Source organism: Fulmarus glacialis, unplaced genomic scaffold (assembly GCF_000690835.1).
Source record: "Fulmarus glacialis isolate BGI_N327 unplaced genomic scaffold, ASM69083v1 scaffold38241, whole genome shotgun sequence".
Taxonomy (NCBI): domain Eukaryota; kingdom Metazoa; phylum Chordata; class Aves; order Procellariiformes; family Procellariidae; genus Fulmarus; species Fulmarus glacialis.
The window spans coordinates 1,425-17,915 of NW_009191551.1; the positions used below are offsets into that span (position 1 = coordinate 1,425).

Sequence of the window (16,491 nt, forward strand, 5' to 3'; positions counted from 1 at the left end):
ACCAAACCAAAACAAACAAAAAAACCCAACAAGAAACACCCAGTGTAGATGCTAGTTATGACCGTATGTTTCAAAAATTACAGCAGTCTGAGCCATGAGCTTGCTATATATCATTAGTGCTGAAGGTTAAACCTGGCCAGTACTTAGACGTAAACCCTTGTAAGGGTCACTGGGATGCCTCAGGAAATAGTGTCAGGGATGTGACAGGAAGTTGCTGCTTGTGATTCTTTGTTGAACTCATTGCCCATATAATATGGTAGGTGCTGTTTTGGTGGGGAGCAGAGTGGAGCAATTCTGTTCTGGTGAAATTCCTGTTTGGCTAAATCCCTTTTGTCAGTAGATGTATTTGAATAAAAGTTCCCCCCTGTCCTAAAGTGCTGTTAGGAAGCACTCGCTTCTAAATGATGATTCCCTTTTTGTGCTTTTCAGCACAGGACACTGCAGATCATACTGGATTTAGAAATTTTCACTCCAGGGCTTTTAGACTTGGCTTTTGACCAAACATGTTCTTAGCCCGACTGCATGTTACAAGCTCAGTCTTCCTTAGGGGGGACAGCGTGGGAGGATTCTCAGCAGATGAAGTTTAGTGCAGGTGTAATGCCAACTATTTCACAAGAGATGTATAATAAGACAAGATGGACAGTGTGTATAGTAGATCACAGCTAATGGTAAATGGTCCTGTCTACCCACTGGGATGCCCAGAGAGATGTTATTGGGATATCTGGACTCCCTGACTATACTCAAGCTCCTTTGTCATAGACACCTTTTATTATGCTTTCAAAACATACTATGGGACTTTGCGTTAAAATGATGTTTGCATTCCTGGTTCACCATTGAATCATTCCTCCCTGCAGCAGTTTCAATAAAGGGGGAGTAAAAATGGCATCAAGAGGCCAGGCTTCATAACTGCCAGTCCTGGCTAATCATCAAACCACACACGTACCCTTCCCCCCCCACCACTCCAGCTACCAAAGGAAGGGTTCAACCAACACATCTACTAATTTGAAGGGTAAATAACATAACTACTAGTAAAAAAGCTGCTTACCAAAGACACTTTCCCCAAATGTTGCTTGTGACTCTAAGGGAGCCACAGTATTGGAACTAAGCTAATACTGGAGTAGGTGCGCCCCTGTCCCAGCCTGGGTCACTTGCTTCATGTGCTTTCTTGGTACCAGCTCTGGTGCTCATCTGACCCAGCAGTGAGCTTTTGCAGGGAGCAAAAGGAGTAGGAAATGAATCTTACCCCCAAATACGGTAGATTTCTACCAACAGAGCTCCCAAAGCTGGCTCCCCAGTGTATCACATGAGATCCAGTGCTGACTGCACAGGAGGAGACAGGAAGGCATGCCCGGAGCTGGGTGAGGAGGATCCGACCACCTCCTGCCCTGCCTGTTAGCTGCTAGATCAAGCGTAGCTGAGGTGTAAGGGTGCAGACTTAGATTCACAGGACCACTTGGCTTAGAAGGTGTCCAAGAGCATTGGATGGGTTTTGGAACAAAGAAAGTCACACAGCTCCTCTGTCTTGTGTAGGATTACAGATCTACCAGCCTGCGGGCCCCACTCCCTGCCTGACCCTCGCTTTGCATTCCTAGCAAACAAAACCGGAGAGGGAAGTGGCTGAGACCTGGCCAGGAGAGTGTGGTACCTTGGGCTCAATCACACTCGCGCAGCAGCACTGCACAACAACCCCAATCCTGACCTCGAGTGAAGGGTTAATCTAGGGAAAAACAGAAGAGAAGCAGGATTTTTTTTTGCCTGTGTGGCTGAGAATGGAAGCAAAAGTTTCTGATTTATCCCAGCTGCTGAAACAGTGGCTATGATTGCAGTGCAGGATTGTGCTGAGCAGAGCAAACCAGCCCTCGCAAAGCTCTAAGCTATCAAATTTAGATCCTTCTGCTAGTTAGATTAGTCCATTCAGAGCTGTTGTTTTTCCTATGTTGTTCCCTGTGTGTGGACATGTGGACAAAGCTGCATTATTAGAAAACTGAGGAGGAGGTAGAAGAACTATGTAAGTTACATAATTTTCTCTGTGATGATAAAACCAGCCATCTCAGAAGTATGCTGAAGTCGTAACTGATCTGGTAGAGTTAGCTGGTGATATGCTGGTTTACTAAGAAAAATTTAACATCGTGTCTGCTTTTGCATAGTATGCAGTTCACACTCCAAAAACACACTTACATGCTCGCACATATACACCTCAATGTTTGCATGTTAGAGATCAGCATCCACAGTGTACATGGGCTAATTTGCACACCAGGGTATGCACTCACACAGACATAAACACATACACTCATACACAAATGCCAGCTGGTGGCGTGGAGCTGGTGACCTCACTTTTCATCCTCCCCTTTTGAACACGTCCAGCTGCTCCTATCGGTTCCCTGGCTCTAGTGCCTGGAGCATGAAATCAAGCAGGGTGAAGCTGGGGACAGGCACGTGATCATATGCAGGTGTGCAGAGAGACACTGACACAAAAGTACTTCATGTTAATTTAATCGAATCAGCAGTGTACTTGTTCATTTCTGGCAAACAAGCATGGGTATTACAGGCATCTGAGTCATACTCTGAGGGACCAAAACTTTTGTTCTTCTTATGTGTAAAAGCAAATGTTGATGTCATGAGAGGAAGAGACGAAAAGGACAAGGATTCAAGCTTTGTGAGATGTAGGGTTGCCCTTCCTAAGAGTTTGCTCAGCGTTACAGAATTACAGAGTGGATTTTCTGATCATTTTGATTCATGCATCTGCAGGGAAGTTTTCCTTATCCACTGGGGCCTACTTGTGGAGGTGGAATTATCCCTGCATTAACTCTTCCAGTTGTCTCAAGCTAGTTTCCGGGGTCTTTTCCTTGTACCTCTTCAAGGTACTGACATGATCCCCATCATCACACATACTTGAGCACTTTGCAATATTTGTCCCAGAAACATCCTTGTGAGGTAGGGAAGTGCTATCATCCCCATTTTTAGACAGAGAACTGAGGCACTAAGGGGTCAAAAATCACAAAGGACATATTTAGCAGAACAGTCACTTGAAACAGGGTCCCAGTCCTTCCTCCTGCTTCGTAAGTGCTCTGCCACTGAATCATCCTACTCCTCTGCACCCCTCTTGAGTATTAGTACCACTATATATATTGCTAACGTTAAGCTTACCCCAGGAAGCATTGCTAAGAGTATGTGTAGCTCTCCGAGAGTGCTGCCTCCACCCTCACAGACAAACCACTGTGGGTGTCACAGGCTGCTTGACAGCACGGAGAGCGGCACCTCCACCTCTTATATGTGCTCCCATCACAGCTGGTCTCCAGCTCATACCAGTAACACCAACCTACGCTTCCCTCCCTGCTGCAAGAAGTACAACTGCTTTCTTCCACCAGTCCCCTGAGGCAGGCTCTGGTCCCAGGGTCACTGACCTATCCTTCTCCCTGTTTTGGCTCCTAAGATCTTTCACTGGTTGACCGTGTTTCAGCTATTCTATAACTACCAGCATTCAGGCCATGCTTTCCTTTCCCTATCACAGCCAAAGAACAGGTGACTTGCTCTCACATGCCACAGACTTGCTTTGCCTCTAGGAACAGCTGCTTTCCTTTGGAGCAGAGGCCTCCTTTTTAAAAGGAAAAAAAATATACATCTTTAAATACAATATCAAAACCTTAAAATAATCCTATGTAAATAAATAGAACACAAACATCACAATTCTCAGCCTGGAGAGGTTTCTTCAGAAGGGATAACAATTTCTGGCCCCGCTATTTCACCCTGGGATGATGAGCCATCCATACAGTCTGTCATACCTGGAACTGCTTCCTTCAACAGCCTTTCCAGATGTACCTTGGTGACAGGACTGTACTGGAAATTGGCAGCTGCTGGCTTTTTGAGGGTACACCAGCCCTTTTACCACTCATAGATTCATAAGTTATTTACAATCCAGGGTCAGTCAGCACCACATCTGCAGGGATTTCATCAGCCTCCTGACCTGCTTCTTTTTGCTGCCTTGGGGAAGCAGAGCCGGGGAGATAGCTGGGGAAACATGGATCTGAGGAACGGCCACCTCTCCCTGCCTGCAGGCTCTGGGATCTGCTGCTGTGTACCCGATAGTCCACATGTCCATCGTAATCTCCAGCCTGAATCAGGTGGCTGCTGTGAGGTGGCAGGGGGTGTGTGTGTGTGTAAGCTTTAGCTTCCTATTATGAAGGAGTTTGTGTTCAGATATAAATAAGGCACACGGGAGATGTGCATACCTGTGTGGAGGAGCACGACCAATGTTACGATAGCAACAGGTAGCAGTGCTAATGGTGGCAGTTAATAATGTAATGTCTCCAAGCCCGGTTTTAATTATGGGGCAAACACTGTTTCAGCTGGATGGTTTTAGGGTCTCAGCAGTGGTTTTAGCACCCAAGTTGAGTCTCCTCGTGCATGGGGAAAGCTCTCTCCTGGACTCAAGAAGTTCACAGACTTCATCCATTGCCCTGGTGCAGGTCTCGAGGTTGTCAGCCAGCTTCTGGATTTTGGCCTTCAGCACAGCCTGGCTCACTTTTGTGACCTCCTTTGTGTATTCTGGAACAAGGAAGCTGTGGGAGCCACAGAAGACCATGAAGCAGACAGAATTGTACAGCGAGATGGAGGCCCTCTTCTCCGACTGGCGCAGTGTGGGGTCCCCGGGGCCCTGCCCCCGGCGGAGGAACTCCAGGCAGCCAAGGATTTCCCTCATCTGTTTCCGACATGTCATTGCGATTTCCTGCACCTTCCTTACCTCCTGGGAATTGCAGAGCACTAAGGAGAGATCGGAGGTGATGCTGACGGCCCCACCGGCAGTGGCCAGGCCCAGACCCACAGCTGACGCCAGGAGAGAGGCTCCCAGCGTCGCCGGGCTTAGGGACAGCCCCACGATGGCTGTGACTGCTCCTGCGGCGGTCAGGGTGCTCCCACTGACATTGGCAATCAGGGACCTTTTGCGGAGCTTGTTGAGTTTACGAGCCACCTTGTGAAGGTGAGCAATTTGGCCACGCAGTCTCCGTCTCTGATCCAGCAGCGCTATGTGGAAGTGGTGCGTGGGGTCTAGTGTTTGGGGAAAGGCAGCACCGTTTCTCTCCATGGCCTCTGTCCAGAAACAGAAAAGGCTGGGTTGGCATTTATGTTAAAAAAAACCATGAGACATGCTCAGCCTGGACCACCATTTCAGGGATGGCATCCAGCCAATTTTTTTTTTTTTGCTTCACCCAGCTACATGAAAGGTTTGCTGTCTGCACACACATATACACTCACATACACACACACACGTGCACGTACACACATGTACATTTAATTACTATATTCCATTGTAACTTTCAGACAGAGGAACTTTTAAATGTTTTTCTTGTTCACTGCGAAGACTAAAATATCTTAAGGGCTGGGGTCAGAGGTGCTGTTGTTATTACCTCTGTGAAGACACAAAACGTCTCTTCCAACCCTGGGGACAGAAATCCATGGAGATTAAGTGACTCAGTGCCCAGAGTAGTAATGCTGCCAGAACGAATGTTTTGTCCCCATGATGGGATTCAGAGGATCTGCAATATTCAAGGGCATCTTTCACAAGAAAGACAAGGCTCTGAGGAGGTGAAAGCCACCCATCCCAGGTTGCTATTTAGGGGTCATTTCCCATAAAAGGAGGACAGAGGGAAGCTGCTGAGGGGATTCAAGGTCTGGCTTTTCCCTCTAGGAGGTGAGAAGCTCATTGATGCCTCAGACGGGTATTGTGAACATCCTTCCTTTCTTTATGCCTAAGAACCTCAAGGTCCTGCAGCATTTTTTTCCTATTGTAACTGGCGCCAGGGTCTGGACAAAGATGGGAACCATTGTTCTGTGGTGCTCAGTCCAACCTGTGGTGGTGGATCCCCAGTGACAGTGGCAGGGAGGCATATGGACCTTGTTTAAAAGGTTAATGAATAGCACATCAGAAAAGCAAGCCCACTTTCAGTGCGCACTTCCTTGGGGATAGGGAAACAGGGGAAATACAGAGGCCTGTGAATAGAAAAGAGTTGAAAACTGCTGCCTATGGCAACCTCCCCTGTCAAGATAGCAGGAGAGTGTCTTCCCTTCAAGAGGGTGAATCTTCAGGGTTTCGGTGCTAGGTGATCTCTGTTTGCTCTCTCTGTTCTTTGTTGCAAGGGTAGAAATAAATATTCCAATAAGCATTTGCAGGTTGCTCTAGGGCTGCAAAGTGCTTTACAAAGGAAGCCAGCATCCTTGACCCTGCTTACATATAGTGCAACTGAGGCAAGGGAGGCAACAGGAGTGATGTAGCCTCGCCAGTTGTCTGGTGGGAGCAGAGCTTTTGTGTTCCACAATGCTGCACCGTGCACAAGGCTGTGCTGCCTCTGCACCTAGCGAGGTCTAGCCATAGAGCTAAGAAGCTGTTCACAGTCCATAATGCCCTCATAGCCAAAAGAAGTCTCTGTAGCAGAAAGGCTCTGTCCCAGAGCCAACTAAGCAAAACTATTCATTGCTGCAGCCACCTTTTCTCTTCTAATTCTTCTGTACTGTGTGAACTGGAGATGCCTGGTCCCTCACATGGGCACATTATATAGTTAGGATCCTTGGGGCTTTTATTCTGCAGAATCCCTGTGTTTCAGAAGGAGGAAACCTCCTACCATAAAGAGTCTTTCCATCCTGAGGTGTGTAAGTAAATAATTCTCACTGCAATTTTTTCTCCTTCTAATTGTCCTAAACCATCTCGCACAGAACCCCTCAGGACCTCCCCCTATGCCCTTCACAACAATGACTCCGGTCTCTCTTGGTATCATCGGGCCATTTGAGCCACTTAGTACATTGTGCTTTTCTTAGCTGCAGGCCGTGTCCTCTATTTTTTACACTATAGTCAGAGATGAAACTGAAAGCACAAGCACTAAGCTAAATGGATACCGGCATTGAAATGCACAATGAGCATATCATCAATAACTTAACAACAGATCAATATGATGATCATTAAATATATCGATTCCTGTAGCCTCTTAACAATTTGTTCTGCAGATTCTCTTGCTGAGAACAGTCTCAGGTAATAACAGCGGCCATCTCACTGCGGTGAGTAGAACAGTCATTCAATATATAGCATAAACCGTACAGTGATGCATGTCTTTTGAATACACTGGTTTATGCCAGCATGAAGGAAAACAAAACCAACTCCTCCTCTTAGAGAAAAATCTCCCCAACAATAAAGGTATACATTAGTCCAAAACCTGCAAATGCTTTCCTAATACAGTTCTCAGAGACACTCCAAAAAATACTGGTTCAAACTTACCTTTAGCTTCCAGCCGACCTCCCCAAAGACAAATTTTGATCTGTTTCTGGAGGAGACCAATTTATAGCTCCTGTGGACCAATTGCTGCGATGGGAATGCTTTGCCTCATACTGGGAGTTTGCCATTTCCTGCTCTCCCTTGTGCAGAAGGATGTGACACACTGGAAAGTGACCTGCGGGACAGCGAGCACACATCACGTTCAGGAAACGATCCCTGCGAATGAACATTGTGTGTTCGCTTTTCCTGAAGTGTAGGGGGAAAAAAAAATTTAAAAATCTCAGCCTATTCCTGGCACTGAGCTAGTGCAGTCATTCCCCCCAGGGAACAGTTGCCTTTCCTTTCCCTGAAATAGCAACTGACTTTACTCTGTGCTGGAGCCGCCAATTGCGTGATGACTGAAGTTTCTCCCCACCACACGTCTAGAGCCAGTGGAGCATCAGCCAGCCAGCTACTTCATTCAAGGCCAGTGTACTTTTAAAAGCCCAGCTCTTTGGGACAATCGTGTGTGTGACTGGCTGGAGCACAGCAGTGCTGTGTGAGAGCTGGAGTGGTGCTCCACTCCATAAACGGGAAGCAGCTCCACAGCAAGATGATTGCTCTGAATTCCCATCCCTTCTCCTTCTGAGTAGATAAAACCAAGCAGCATCCTGCAAAAGGACAGATCTCCCTGTGGTTTTGCTCTGTTTCTTAACCAGGGGCACCATGATGGTTTAGAAACAACCATGTTTTTTTCCTAAGGTGCCTGCCCAGCAATCAATGATCAGAAAGAAAGGGTCATTGGGATCCCCTCTTTTGCCGCCTGCTGTTGCCTGGCAGTTGTGCCCACATACAGATGTGGCCAGAGGGAGGAAGTGATGAAGAACAGCCTAAGTGACAGTCCTGGCGCTGCCTTTCACACTGGGCCAGGGCCAGCTTTAATCTAAGACAGATTCTTTGGATAGGTTCAGGAAAAAGGATTTTTTGGTGGCACTAAGCGGTGCAGTCCACCTTAGACCAAAGTGGCATGTGTCGCTATTGACACAGGGCCCGTGGTGCCAGGGACAACTGTTTTGAGAAGTTGTGCTTGAAGATGGGGCATCTACTTTCTTGCTTGGTGGATTCTTACTCTTCAGGGCTGTTTGTTGACAGGGAACCTCTGATTGTGCCCTAGTGTCCCGCTGGCCTGGCTAATCTGAAAGCTACCTAGCTGTCACTGAGTGGCAACGCTTTACTGTTGAATGTGTGAGATGCGTAGCCATGCAGTTGTTCGAGCTGACCTTAGGAAGGGACAAGGACTGAGGGGCAGCAGGCAGGGAGAGGAGGAGGCTGTGATTATTCATTTCAATGGCAGCTTCGTTTTAGATTGTCTTAAAATGACTGTGAAACAGTATATCAAGTGTTTTGTCGGGGGTGGACCTGCATGAGATGGGACATGAACGAATAAATAAATAGCATTGAAGAGCTACTTCAACCTGTCACAGACCTGAAAAGAGAAAACATTGTTTTGAAGATGCTTAAATAAGCAAGACTGGTCTGTTACACTTTGTACATATTGCACATTAACAGGAAGGTGAGTTTTGACACTGAAGGAAACTGTGCTTTAGCCCTTCCTTTTGTTTTAGCAAACATATGCTTGAATTGGAGCCCATCTGCCTTGGCGAAGGTTTGCAGTTGATAGACACAGGAGTTCTTTCATACATCCCCAAATAGAATAGGCTTTTTTTATGTAACTGCATCTGCATTAGGACTTGTGCCAGCAGAGATGTCCTTGTTAGGACAGTGAGTTTTGGTAAAAATGAAATCATGAAGAAAAGAAAAAAAAAGGTCTGGAATGAGCCTGAGAAGATGACACAGTTTTGGTTGCTCTTCTTCCTTTCCCAGTGCTCTTCTTACAATATACTCAGCTGCAAAATGTTGTCAGAAACCCCTGCGATGCTCAGTGCGTGGGTGAGGACATGATTAAAGTGCAGAAGAGACAATTCACTTTTTTTATAGTATTCCTTCACAGAGTTTCCTGCACACTGAAAGATCTGCATTTCACACAAGGCGAGATGTTGGTCTCAGCCTAGGATGGTTTCTCACAGGGATCATCCCTGGGCTCCTTCACCATCTAAAGAGAATGTTTCCCCATAAACCACCCCACTAATGAGGTGCATACCCAGAAAGTAAGGACTTCCCATGGGGAGCTACAGATGTCAAATTGATTTTAAAAAAGAAATGTGTATTAGAATAAGAAACATTATTTCCTAGGGAGTTGCTCTACAGCAATATGCTGTGATCTGTTTTTGTCCCTGCTGACACTCTCACAAGCATCCCTTTGGTGAGAGTGCTGGTCTTCTCTCCCACCAATAATTTCAGAGACCCCCTCCAGCAAAGGTGAGCAGGTGGGAATGGGAGCAGGATGGGAGAGGAGCATCTTCTCTGAGCGCCTCCCAGGGACGGAAAGGCTTTCAGTGCCATTAGAGCACCTGCCCAGATGTGAGCACATCTGCTGAGTTACCAAGCAGGTCCCAGGGGCCTGCTTGGAGTGAATCTTAGCTACCAAGGATCTCAAGACTTGTGGGGTAGGTCTGACCTTCACTGGGAAGTCCTGCAAGCTAGCGGAGGCCTCACCATCCTGCCTGCTGTACATTTTCACCCAACCCCTCTGCTGCTGCAGTCTCTTCATTCTTGGCCTGTGAAGCGCTTGGGCTTGAGGGTGGAAGGGGCACAGCAGGTGTTTCACAATTACCCTGGCCAAAAATGGTCCCTCTGCTCCACCCTTTCCCACCTAGCCACATCCTCTTGAAATGGGCAGAAGCCAGACCCATGCAAAATCTGCCCTGAAGGCATTTTGTGGGAGCAGATGACCAGCAAGGGGAAGGAAGGATGTTTTATTGCCTCAGCTCTCTTCCTTCCAGTGGATTTTGGCAGAAAGGACTGGTCTTTCTGCTCTTGTTCTCTCCAGCAGAAGGGATATATGGCAGAAGTGTTTATTCTGAAGCTGTTTGGAGCTACTGCAATGTAACATTTGAATGCAAATGTGTAATATTTGAAGCTGGAGTTTCAAAGAAACACTTCCTTTATTAAAATTGTTTTGATCAAATAATTGAGTAAATTTGAGTAAATTTACATTCAAACATTGTCTTTTTAACAGGGAATTTCTGTCACGTGTGGTACTTTCAACCTTAACTGCTGGATCCTGTGGCTAAAATTTGTCTTTTTTTTTTTCTTTTCTTTTTCCTGTGGTCAATTGAATCGATGACAAATTTTAACTCTTCACAGCAAGACATTCGTTTAGATTCAGTGGGAACTTGAACAGGCCAAAACTAAAACAAATAAAGCAAATTAGATCAAATAGGGCTGCATCGGCTTTTAGTAACCTTACCAGTAGATCCAAGTTAAATTTTTGAAAGCATTCCAGAATGAGACAGGCTGCTCTGGGCTCTGGTCACTGGTGTGTGGGGGACTTCAGCTGGGTTTGGAGAAAGCTACAAAGAGCAGGGCAGGGTGGGGGGAACAGGACAGCTTGTGGGATGGAAACACCTCTTGTTAGTTCTAATTAAGTAGGATATTAGCTAAGTGCATTGACTGTGCCTGTTCCTGCCTTGTGAGCAAGCATTCATGTAACAAAAATACCATCCTAAATTGCCTTATCAAAACACTGCCAGCAGTGTCTGCAGAGATCAAGTATCTATTTGGACACGGAGAGTGAATTTCTGCAATGGACTTAAGCAGACCAGCTTATATTGCCATTTGCCACCTTTAATTAAATGTTTCAGTGCAGGCTATATGGCATAAGGCTCACTCTCTGATGCACAAAAAAACAATTCCCCACTTAGCCCATATGCCTTTAGCCTTGCCTGTGGCACAGCTGCCATGACTGAGCGTGGCCGTATGCAGGTTCTGCTGAGACCAGTGCTGCTGGAGGACTTTTTTCTGTTCAGTGTCTCAGCAGTGGCACCAGCAGCACCACAACGAGCAAGTCTGCCTACTCGTACCCTCAAGTATTGTAGAGAGTAGAGAATTGTTACCATATTTCCAGAACTGCAAAGAAACCTAATAGCTTGGTGAATAGTAGAAATTAGGTTGCCTGGTTTCTTGTGGCTTTTCTCTTGTGGACTTCTTGATGGCTGAGCTCACGTTGCAACATTTCTCTCAAAGGAAACAAGAGTCTGGATTCTTCTCACCTACAGAATTTTCATGAAACTGGCAAGAAGTCGGTGTCTTTGAAACCTTGTCTGCTTTGTCAAATTCTGGCTGAGATTGCCTAGGAAGCTCAAAAGCTACTGGTTGACAAAGCTGCCAACAGCCCCTCTCTGTAACCCTTATTTCTGTAAGGAGCCAGGCTAGAACAAATCCCTGTGTCCTGCAACAGAAACACAAGGCACAGATGCCCATGGTTTCTTATTTCCCTTTGCTGGTGTGAATCTTGCAGTGTTTAGCCAATCTTTGGTTTCATGTTTCCCCCTGCCAGAGTGATGTCCATGTCCTCCAGTGCAGGAGGAGGAGCTGCTGGTGTGGAAGCCTGGCGGGTCTGGGCAGTGGCGCCAGGACTACAGTTTGAACGGGAAGGAAAAGCAGCTCAGCTGGGAAGCATGGCACCAACAACATGTCTTTACCAAGAAAACTAACAGCCTGGAAAGACTCAGGTGTAAATACCCAAAACTAGTCTTAGGAGCCTTAGGATAACAGATTACTGGGTAGATGTAGCATTTATTAGCTAGGAAATGAGTGTCTGTGTTTCCATCAGGCGGCACAGGACAGAGCTTTTACCTGGCTCCCCTATTTGCACCCTGCTAGTAGCAGACTGCTGTCTGGGTTAATGATCCCTAACAGACACTCTCGCTATCTCTCGCTCCTCAATTCTTGCTCTCAATTGCTCTGATATGGCCATTGGTGAGGTAACAAGTCTCAGTTTTGAGGGTACCTAGAAAAACTCTGAAGTCGGAGGGTTGAGGGCACCAAGCAACAATTCACTAATTGGTCATGGTGGAGGGAAGGGCTAGGAAAATGTACCTTTGTCAGGAAAATTGGATTTGGTATCATACTGTATTTGCACAATGAAAAGTTCCTGATCCTGTCTCTCTACTTGTCACTGGCCAAGGCCAGAAAGCTGCAGTGGTTGGGTTTACCCCATATCCCTGTGCACTTCCCTACCAGCTACCTGGGCAGTGGCTGGGCAATGCAATTTGAAATGTGCTAAAAAAGCATTTGCTCCAATATTGAACCAAGAATGTAAAAAAATAAAAATAAAAACTCATGAGATGATATGGGGTCTCAGTGCATTGACATTGTCTGACTTAAATTTTGTGAAGAAAACTTAACTTTTTTTACTATTTTTATGAACTCTGGTATTTCTTTTTAAATATATGAAAGAAAGAGTATGTTTTTAGATTTTGTGCTTTTATTTAATCTTAATTCTTCTCTTGCTTCTTCAAATAACCAACTGTTCTATTGTACATCATTTGCAGCTAGTCAAGAGAGTTATTTAATATTCATAAAAATACACAGGCATTTCATTGAAAACTAACTTAGATAAGAGAACTTGTAATCAAATTTAGGTATCGAAGATGGAGTGATTTGGATAGATTGAGGCTGCATTGCAGGTCTGCATGTTAATTCCATACCAGTTTTACCAATGATGCTGACTTTGTGTTGGAAATACTCAGCTCGAAAACCTCAAATTTCATAAAGGGGGATTTGAGTTGTCCTGGAATGCTCACAGTCATGTGTCACTGTTGCATCATCAAATCAGAGAGTTTATCCACAGTCCTTAGAGAAACTGGTGCTACATTTGGAGAAGACGAACTAAAGTTGAGAGGTTTGGACTGTGATGGCAGACCAAATCCTGGACTCCTCTAAATTTTTCAGGTCTCTTCTCATTTTTTTAAAACACTTGCAGGACCCATTTTTGGGGGGTTTTGGTTTGGTTTAGTTTGGTTTGGTTTTTTTAAATTATTATTAATTTCATAATTACTAACAGGATTAAGAACAGGAAACATTCCAAATAAAAAATGCACTGTGATGGAAACAAAATAATGAAATTCATTACATTGATTAACCCTCCCATCTGACACCATAGAAACATGACAGACACACAAGGGCCTAAAGAAGTCCAGGAGAAGTTAAAAACTGTTACCTTGAACTTCAGACAGGGATGCATCTCACCTAATTTCAGCCCTCTTCCGAGGTTCACATGCAGCCTGTTTATTCACTTTCTGAAGCTCCCTCTAGAGCCAGGCGAAGAAAGAGCCATCCCCAAAGGCTGGTTCAGTCCATCTCTTTCAGTCACCTGCTCTATAATACGTGACTTTTTATAGACAGCAATTCTTTATCCCTCTCCCACCCTGTTCAATGTCCCCAAGGTTTGTTAGGTTTATGCTCCAATTTCAAATGTCCTGTCCCACAGAGACTGCTCTCTGGGCCAGAGATGGTCCCTGTAACCCAGCACTTTGTGTCCTGCCGTGCTAGTAGGAGATGCTATTGTGGAAGAGTGCGGGTGGCAGTGGTACATCCCTGCCTGTCCCCTTCAATAATAGGCCCCTCTTGCCCACGGATTTATCTGGTGCCTTTTGACCCTGCTGATGCCAGCTGCCTCCACTGCCTCCTGGGACAGTAAAGTCCAGAAGTTCCCAGTTACTCATGGTATAAAGAAATATTTTCTTTTGCCTGTTTTCAGCTAATGTACTCTTTTCATAGGGTGACCCTTATGCTAGCTGTGTGGGATCTGGGAAAGAAAAATCCATGGGTTTGGTGATCCTGCACTGCGTGGTGCGTGGCACATGGTCCCCCCTCATGCTCGTAAGTGACAAGTTGTCAGTCACATTCTCAGGATTAGCAGAGGACATGTACAAGCCAGACATGTACAGAAGAACACAGGGCTTTGCAGAGCTGCACTTGGGAATGCAAAGAAAGCATGTGATGGATAACTGCATCACAGTCCTAATGGTTTCTTCTAGGTCCAGGGAGACTAAGACTCAGTTTTAAATGGCTGAATCTGAACTGAAAAAAAACGCAATTCAAATCATTATTATTTTTGTCAAGCCAGGACTTTTATTTTCAGGTCAGGTCTTACATTCTCAAAATATGGTAGCTGCAAGGTGATTCTTCTTGGTAACCCACCAGGGCTGGGAAAAAAAATCAGAAACATTTTGTCCTATTGCCAGTGTGCTTAAGAGGGAGGGAGAAAGGGAAATGCTTCCTCACTACAGGCCAGATAGATCTTTTTGTACCTTTGTTAGCATTAACATTAAGGCATAACCTGGTGGAGGGCCCCAGAGATTACTTATTACACATTCCCCAGACCTGATCAGAAAGAATAGCTGTCAATAATATAAACCTCTTTGAAGGGAAATTTATGAAGAGGGGGTGGTAGTCTCATGAAGGAGCTGAAGGCATCTTTCAAGCAGAGTACCAAATCTGTTAATGGGACATCTGGCAAGAGCAAGTCACCACTCCCGTGAAGCCTGGGAGCTTGTGCTTCCAGAAGAGGGGAAGCTGGCCAGCTGCAGAGCCAGGACATGATGGGGACAGGAGCTTGGCATTTCTCCCAGGCTCCTAGTTCAGATGTGTGCTGCGCCTGAGCACTCTGCTGCCCGGTGTCCCTGAAGCAATTTCATGAGACTACAGGGATGGTCAGCAGATGCTCTCGGGGTGGATTTGGCCCGCTTCCTGCACCCTCCTGAACAAATGATGAGGACATGGGAGGGAGGAAAGGAAACCTGGGAGAGAATGCGCTTCCCCGCATCTGCAGATACGCCCTGCAGGATTAGCAGAAGCCATAAGGGCAGGGCATGGCTGAGTGACCCCATGGTTTGCAAACACATGCAGTTTTAAAAAATACTTTCTAAAAATGGCATCATTCTGGGAGGTACAAAGGCTTGGAGGGGTAGTAAACCTCTCTGGTAGTGTCTGATCAAATGCAGCCCTTGAAAAGATCAGGTAGTGCCTCTTTTTTACCAGTCCAGTAATATAAAAAGCCCCAGCCTTCACCAAAACCAAAGTAAGCACAAAAACAAAAATGAAAAAAAGATATTTCCTTAGCTATTCTTTGATTTTTTCTAACCCACCCCAGACACAAACAGTAAAGAGAGACCTGGCTTTTGGGTCTAGCTGAGTTGGGCCTAGGACAAGACTTATAGAGGACGGTAAAGCTGTTTGTATCTCCCCAGGTCGGATGGAGCCAAGATACACCCTGTTGTCACTGATGGCAACCCAGAACAGCTTCTCACTTTGCTTCTCACTGCCAGAAGATGCTCTGCTGGCATCTGGAAATTGCTGGGGTGAGATGAGGAGATTCTCCTCTGAAATACCCAAAAAAGTATTTTCAAGGAATAGTCTGTAAAAAACCATCTTAACAACAGCATTTCCTTTGAGCTCCATGACATTTGGATCTCTGGGAAAAGGGAAATCCTAAGCTGCACCAGGGAAGAATTAGATCACCAAGGACCACTCTTCTGACTCATCAGGATCACGGTCCATACAGGTACTATGCAGAAGAGATGTTTGTGTAGAAGGCAATCTCCTCTTTATTTCCTCACAGGCTACATGTGGCTACATGTTTAATTTAGCTATTAAGATAGCTTTTCCCAGATTATTTTGTAGCCCATCTCCTCATCATATGAGCTTTCCCATTCACTCTCCCTATCCCATTCCTGATTAGAGGACACATCCATATGGTGTGGGAGGACTGCTCCAGAGGACAACCCTGGAGTAAGCTGCCAGACTGAAGTACACCATTCCCATGTGCATACAGGGTCTTGTGGCTCATGCTTGCTCCACATCATATATACAGAACCCTCTTTTACAACGCATATTCCTTGCAGTATCCCCAACAGGGCCCTTTTAGCACTCATCCCATCCCAGCTTTGTGCACACATGCTAGATCCAGCTTTCCAGCTTTCCAGCCTAACTCCCTGTTTTGGGACACAGGTGAGGAAGAACTGGGGCTGGAGAGCCAGAGGAGTTTCCCGCTACTCTGGGGAAGGACATGAAGATGATAAACTTCACAGGGTACATGGGTGGCTCCTAGGATAAGCTAGAGAGGGATGCATTGTCATGGTCTCTTTCAGTACCTGTGTCTGATAGTGAAAGGAAGGAGAAAAGCTCTGGACGCAATGTGTATGCTCCTGGGGAAGAAGATGAAAACCAGAATGTCTGTGCTCGCCTGCTGCTGAAAAGCTCCCAGTATGCTGCTTGGGAGCAGGGAGGGACGTGGATGGCAGTTTCACAACCTGACTGAGAATAAGGTTTCAGAAGGATCTGGG

General features: G+C 45.9%; 1 protein-coding gene across 1 annotated transcript; it reads right to left on the reverse strand.

The window, feature by feature from the left end:
* Window positions 1-4,342: 4,342 nt before the first annotated feature.
* APOLD1 (apolipoprotein L domain containing 1) lies at window positions 4,343-5,083 on the reverse strand. Its single transcript, XM_009586740.1, has one exon. It carries the CDS (start codon window positions 5,081-5,083, stop codon window positions 4,343-4,345), a length of 741 nt encoding a protein of 246 aa, XP_009585035.1.
* Window positions 5,084-16,491: the final 11,408 nt, after the last annotated feature.